This window comes from Lepus europaeus, chromosome 17 (assembly GCF_033115175.1).
Source record: "Lepus europaeus isolate LE1 chromosome 17, mLepTim1.pri, whole genome shotgun sequence".
In the NCBI taxonomy this organism is placed as follows: Eukaryota; Metazoa; Chordata; class Mammalia; order Lagomorpha; family Leporidae; genus Lepus; species Lepus europaeus.
The window spans coordinates 4,108,757-4,115,839 of record NC_084843.1 but is presented as its reverse complement, the minus strand read 5'-3'; the positions used below and the strand labels follow the sequence as shown (position 1 = coordinate 4,115,839).

Sequence of the window (7,083 nt, the reverse complement as noted above, 5' to 3'; positions counted from 1 at the left end):
AGGGCAGACCCTTGCAGCTTCTATGACAGCCCCTCCCCCATGAAGCACAGTGTCTACAAAACTGCTCCCTAGTCTGTAGTTCAGATCTCCGGAGGGCGGGAACGGTCTCAGACCCTAGGCCAATAGGGTAGGAGGCAGGGCTGATGCGCACTGACCCCACTCTGCATCCTAATACATGCACCCAAGTCACGCTCATGTAAAGACGCTTTGTTCAAGCGGGAGCAGGGTCTGTTTGCAACATTGGGAACCACACTAGACACATCGGAAACCACCCGGCAGGTGGCACTGGGTGGCAGTGGGGAGTTAGGGAGATGTCCCCCTGCCCCACTCCCATCCCAGCCCTGAGGAGGGAAGGGCAGGGGGCATCTGAACGGTACCTGGGAACCCCACCACCAGCAGTCCTGACAAAGGTGAGGGAGGAGAAGAGGCGGAGGGAGTGCGTTTCTTTCTGGTCAAGGCCTGGTATCTGGCTTCACTTTGCCCAGCGGTTCCTAAGGGGCTGTTCCTGCTAAGTTGGGGGCAACATCACAATGGGGACTCCCTTCCCCTCCTTCCATGCACGGCTGCTCCCCAAGCCTTGGTACTGCGGTTTGGGCCGCCTAAGCCTGCGGGGGCAGTGATCTGCTCCCCAAGCCTTGTTACTGCGGTTTGGGCGGCCTAAGCCTGCGGGGGCAGTGATCTGCTCCCCAAGCCTTGTTACTGCGGTTTGGGCGGCCTAAGCCTGCGGGGGCAGTGATCTGCAGACCGGAATCCGCCAGCAGTTCCCGAACCCCAGCTCCTCCCTCAACCCCCAGGCTTGCCCCCTCTCACGGGGTGAGGGGAATCTTTTATTTTTTAAATGAATTGAAATAATTTCGCTTTGATGATCCACAGACCCGATAAATAAACTAAAATAACGCCGACCAAGCTGACGCTGACACCAGGGCACCGACGCTGGCGGGCCTGGGGCCTTCTGGTCTCTGAACCTTGATCACTGGGAGACAATCCCTGCCTCCGTGCGCTGGTGGCCCGAGGGTCCCAGACCCCGCCCTGCGCGGCGCCTCTGCCTCTGGAAGCTGCAGCAAGGCAGAAGAGCCGGGCGTCTGGGTCCCATGTGCGGCGCTGGCGCAGGGCATCCCGAACCAGCCCTGCGCACTTCATTGCGACCCCCGGGCTGTGATCTTGAGCAGGGGGCTGGGCGAGGCAGACTTGCAGTGAATGACCGGGCTCCCAAGTCACAACCTGGGGTCTTCGGGAGAGTCAGGACAGCGGGGGCTGCAGGGTTCCACCGTCCCAAGGAAGCGGGGATCTGTGACTCCCGGGGACCCAGCGCCCCTGTAGCTAAGGCCAAGAGCGAACACCACTGGAGGGCCACCTGGGCAGTGAGAATTTCAGGGGCGGCGCGTCGGGGGCGCAGCAGGACCCAGGGAGGGTGGAAAGCTGACCCCAGGGCGGGGTCTGGGGAGGTCGCTCCCCCAGGGCTGGTGGGGGAGGGGGCTCGGCCGCGAAGCGCACCCTGGGCTCCGGCCTCCACCGCATTTAAAGGGAGGAGGGCGGGGCCCGGCTGTCTGTAATCCGGCTCTGCGGGCAGCGGGGCAATGGGGTGCCCATGAACTTCGGTGCGGAGCCGCCGGCCCCAGCGTGGGAGACGCCGGACATGGCTGCGTACCCTGACGGCCTGAGCACCTGCTGCGTCCCGCACCGCCAGGTTCCGGCCGCCGCGCACCCCCAAGGCTATGTGAGCGGGGATCTGGGCGCAGCCGGCAAAGGCCAGAGCCTGTGGGTGAGCCCTGCGCTCAGGCCCGCTAGCTATGCGGCGGGGCCCCCGTGCTGGGCGCCCCGGGAGGCCTGGCGGGCGCGGACCTCGCGTGGCTGGGCCTCTCGGGCCAGCAGGAGCTGCTGAGGCTGATGCGGCCGCCCTACTCCTACTCGGCGCTCATCGCCATGGCCATCCAGAGCGCGCCGCTGCGCAAGCTGACGCTCAGCCAGATCTACCAGTACGTGGCGGGTCACTTCCCCTTCTACAGGCGCAGCAAGGCGGGCTGGCAGAACTCCATCCGCCACAACCTGTCGCTCAACGACTGCTTCAGGAAAGTGCCGCGCGGCCGGGACGACCCAGGTACCGCCCCGTCGGACGGCTGGCGCTCGGGGTGGGGGCGGCCTAGGACAGCGCGGTCCCTACCCGCTCGGGTGTGAGCGCTCGCGGCGGGGAGGAGGGGGGGGCTCACCGAAGCTGCAGCAGCCGGCGCGACTTCGCTGGTCGTCTGCGCGCTCCGTCGGCGGGACAGGCCGGGGAGCTGGGCAGCGGAATGACCTTGGGAGACCCTGGGCCTCCGTGGCCTTCCCTGTAGACCGCGAGGAAGCCAACGCCTCCCGTGCAGGTTGGTGAGGCAGGTGGACGCCCCCCGGGAAACTCTGGGGCCCACAGGGAGTCCAGACGAGGTCTGCTCCGCCCACGGCAGAAGCGTGGCTCGCGTCTGCACCCTGCGGGCCTGAACCTGGGGGCTGGGGGTGGGGGGAGACTGAGTGTTCCAGAGGGTGCCTTCCTCATTCTTTCTGGAACGTGCAAATCCTTCCCAGCCTGGACGTGGAGGCCAGCCCGGGGACCAAATGCCCCTTCAAGGCTGACCGGCGGAGGGGCGCGCATGACGCTCCGAGGGTACCGGGCTGCGGGGACTCGACTTTCGCCCGCACAGCGTGGTCCACCAGCTGCGGCCTTCCTGGACCCGGCCTTTCCTTTCTCTGCAGGCAAAGGCAACTTCTGGACCCTGGACCCCAACTGCGAGAAGATGTTTGACAACGGGAACTTCCGGAGGAGGAGGAAGAAGAGGGGGGAGGCGAGCGCGGCCGCGCCCCTGGGAACCGGGAGCCGCGGAGGAGCCTCGGCCACCGCGCTGGAGCCCCCCGGAGCCGCCTCCCCGGACCAGGCGGCCTCGCCCTCTCCGCCCGCGCCCGAAGCCGCCGCCGCCTGCTTCTCTAGCTTCGCTTCGGCCATGGGCGCGCTGGCTGGAGGCCTTGGCACCTTTCCCGGCGGCCTGGCTGGGGACTTCTCCTTGGAGAGGCTGACGACGGTCGCCGCCCACAGCCCCCAGGTGCCGGGTCCCGAGCCGGGCTTCGCTCCTGGCCACCAGACGGCGGCCACCGGCTTCCGCGTGGGCCACCTCGTCTACAGCCGGGAAGGGACCCTCCTTTGAAGGGAGGCTGGGGTTCGCCCGCGTGCAGTGTCCGGAGGTGACAGCCGGCGTGGCGGAGCGCGGAGCTCCGGGACCCCCGGGGCGCAGAGCAGAGTGGCGCCTCGGGCCGGTGTCCACAAGGCGAGCGCCCGTGGCCCAGCGAGCGGTCCTCTGCACCGGCTACAGCGTGCCACCAGCCCGACAGAGCTCTTCAGCGATCCAGCTCGGAGGGCGACGCCGCCGCCCAGCCCCCGCGTTCCCGGGGCGCCTGGTCCATCCCCAGTGCCTCGCGCTCCCAGGGATGACGGCTGCAGGAGCGCCCTGGCGGGCAGCCCCGTGCCCCAGAGAGGCGGCCGCGGGTTCCCAGCGCTGCGGCCCGGGCTGCGCGGCTCCGATCCCGATCCCCTCTCTCCAAGAGTGTGAGAGCGGCCTGGGGCGGCTGGGACTGGGTCCGGGGACAGAGGGCCGGCAATGCCCGATGGGGGCGGAAGGGCTGCCTCGGCAGGAGCTACCCCTGGGAATACCAGCCCCCTTCCCTGTCACTCAGCTCCAGACCCTGTCCCTGCAGGGCCCTAGCGGCCCCGCCCACAAGGGCTGAGCCTAGCACCTGGGAGTCTGAGAAGGGTCGGGTTTGTGCCTCTCAGGCAGACACACCTGAGCCAGGCGGTGGCCGCACCGCACCTGTTTTGGCTTCTCTCCCCTCCCCCACTCTGCGCCAGCGCCTCCTGAGTGAGTTTAACCCTGGTCCCACAGACGTTTGCATTTACTGGGAAGGGGCCAGCACTGCAAGGGACAGGGATTTTGGCTTCTCTGCTCCCCAAGGTCCTGGGGCCGAGTTTCTGTGTGGCATCTGGGACTCCTCTGACATGGGAGAATTAAGTGGGTGCCACCATCTCCCACACTGCAGAGTGGCCAGGCACCCTCCAGGGAGGAGCCAGGAGCTGGGACACCGTGAACTTGGTGCTGCACACACCGCAGTGTCCCAGCCCTCCACCGGGCAAGGTCTTCCCTGGTGACCTTGTCTGCCCACTGGGCCCACAGCCTTGCTGCTTCTGGAAATGAGCCGCGCTCCTGAGTGTCCCCAGCAGTGCCCCTGAAGATGAGGGGTGCATGTGAGAGAGACAGACCATGGGGGAGGGAGGCGGGGGAGCCAGGGAGGATGGAAGACACAAGCACCCAAGTGTGACTAGAACAGACCAAGGCCAGGGCGAACGTGGGCTCGCGTCGTTCGCACGCTGGTGCCTGTGGCTCCTAACTCTGCTGCCTGCCACGCGGGGCGAGCAGGGTGCCGGTTTGTGGAGTCACCCCGACGGAGCACACAACCCCTCCACAATCTCTCTTTCAGGGAATCACCTCCCCAGGAGGAAATGCAATTAAAGAGAGCCAACAGGAAAAATAAAATCACAGCTTACAAATGAAACAATGTTCTTTCTTGAGCCTAGTTTAACAGAGTAAGATGCCACAAATAAACATGAGTGCAGGTGGCTTGCGTGCACACTCTGTTCTGTACCAGAATCCCACCAGCACCCCGGCAGTGTAGACTCTGCATTTGCAGGAAATGAACAGAGGCCTTTTAAAAATTTGACAGCAGTGGGAAAATACGATGTGCGACCTGTCAGCGATGCAGCCAGAAAGTTGGCTGAGAAACACACATGACACACGGGACGTGTCGTAGCTCCACGACTGGGGGAAGTTGGTGAGAAGCTGCCTTCTTCTGGGTAGCAGGTTTTTGTTGTTAAAACTCAGGGAAAATATTTGTAATGATATTTTTCAGCTTTGGGGTTGTTTGCCTAGCAATCGCTTTTCGCTGTTTAAAAGTTGTTCATTCATTCACAACTTTAAAGCATTGGTTATTACTGTGCTAATCAGACACCCTTCCTGAGAAAAGCATGGCTCAGAGTAACTCCAGCAGGGCTGGGTCTGTGCAGTGACAGGTGGAGTGACAGGTGGAACCGAATCCTCCCCTCCTCCGCAACGGTCCACGTGTCCGGATCGGCCAGAGGTCAGCAGACACCCCGGGCCAAAATGCAGCGCCTGGACCCGGGCACAGTGAGCCTCACTCTCATTATCCCAAAGAATCATTTCCCAAGGGAGAGAAACCTCTGAGATGAAGGTGAGTAAAAGAGCGAGTCCACCTGTAGTCGCTTTACTGTTAGCACTGTCTGCAGGCCAGCACTTGGGAACCTGACCACAGCCCCGACAGGCCGCTTGTGGCCCACGCGGGACCGACTCCTGCTCAGGCCAGGCCACTGCAGCAAGGAGGCCAGGCAGACATCCCACTGCGGCCCTCAGCTTCCAACTCGGTCACGGCTCTGGCCCTTTGGTGCCTTGGAAATCTCGCTGCCTACAGAAAGTTCCATGGAAGACGTCCTGTGTGTGTGTTACCGGCCTGTGCTGGTTCGCCAGGCGAGTGCCCAATTCTCACTGTGACTAGAGAGCATGGTGACCCCGGATAGTGTCAAACAAGTTTCAGATTCAAAGGGGAAGGGCAGTTAAAAATGGGTGGCTCTCCATTTATTCGGAATTACTTCTATTGCCAAGGAACGTGAGTAATTTGCAGGTGACTGAAAAAGCGTAACAATAAAATACGCTGTTCCCCCCAGAACCCTGCCGGCCACTGGGTGAAGAGTTCCCACGTCAAGAAGAGCTGTTCATGATGACAACTCAGGATCCATTAAAGCGTTTGTGAAAGGGTCGGGAAGGCTTTGAGAAGTGAGCCCTGGATTTCACCATGTGTTTCACATGTTGATTAAGCATTCAGCATGTGTGTTCATGATGAATATGAAGTTTGGTCTTTAGTAAGGCTGCTTGATTAATCAACACTTGATCTTTAATTTCTTAAAACGTATCCACTTTAATCAAATGGCATTTCTCACCCAGGAAAATAACTTTGTAAATTATTATAACTACTATGCCAGTAATGCAGGAATCTGAAACATTCCCATTTTGCAGATAGAAAAGCTGAGGCAAAGGAACTTATCTGATGGGAGCTCAAAGAGCTCCTGATAGACATGCGATCTTTGTATGGCCTGTATTTAGAAATGTACACACACACATACACGCGCTCGAATGAACACCCCCATACATGGACCTGCATGCCACGGAGCCCTGTCTTGGCCGTGAATCTCAAGGAGAAGCCATAGATTACAGCAATGCCCTTGATTCCTAAGGCATCGTATTTTCAAATAATTACAGTGAGAATATCACATATGTGCTTCGGGTTTGCCTTCAGATGGGCAGGAACGTGGAGGCATCATCGAATGCAATAGAGGTTGAGTCCCTTATGCCCCAAGACAATGAGGTTCGTTTAATAAATTGTCTTTCAGTGCCGAATCTGTACGTGGCTTTATGTTCAGTCTTGCTGTGACCGACCTGGGCCCATGGCTCCTGTCACAGAGCCTCCTTCCGGTGGTCAAGATACATGCACCAGCTACTGCAGGCTGGCCCGTGCCTGTCTGGCTCCTGACTGATGACCTCACGGCCAAGTTATTTGTCAACATGCAAGTACCAAATCGTGTCCCTTGAACGCACCTCACTCCGCCAGCTCAGGAAGTGTTCGGTCCTCAGGTTTGTACCCTGTTGTGGTCTGAGCAGGGAGAGAGGCATCACCTGGGCTGGAGCAGGTCCAATCTACTGGCTTCTCCTCCGGAGCCCCAACCTAAGCTCCCCTTTTTATGTCTGTCACCTGGTGGTGACAGGAGGTGCAGCAAGCGTGACCAGGGCTGGCCTCCCCTAGGGCTTCCTTTGTGCCTTTCTCCAATCTGTGCTTGAATTGGAGAGAACTCTTTTTTTTTTTTTTTAAATATTTATTTATTTATTTGAAAGTCAGAGTTACACAGAGAAAAAGAAAGGGAGAGAGAGAGAGGTCTTCCATCTGCTGATTCATTCCCCAGTAGGCTGGCAATGGCAGGAGCTACGCCAGGAGGCAGGA

The 7,083-nt window shown here is 60.4% G+C and overlaps 1 protein-coding gene across 1 annotated transcript; it reads left to right on the top strand.

Annotated features, from left to right (window-relative positions):
- The first annotated feature begins 1,588 nt into the window (after positions 1-1,588).
- Positions 1,589-3,173, top strand: FOXI2 (forkhead box I2). The gene is given in 3 exon segments (XM_062215159.1): positions 1,589-1,799; positions 1,802-2,098; positions 2,728-3,173. Coding segments are annotated over 3 exon segments (954 nt in total).
- The last annotated feature ends 3,910 nt before the right edge of the window (positions 3,174-7,083 follow it).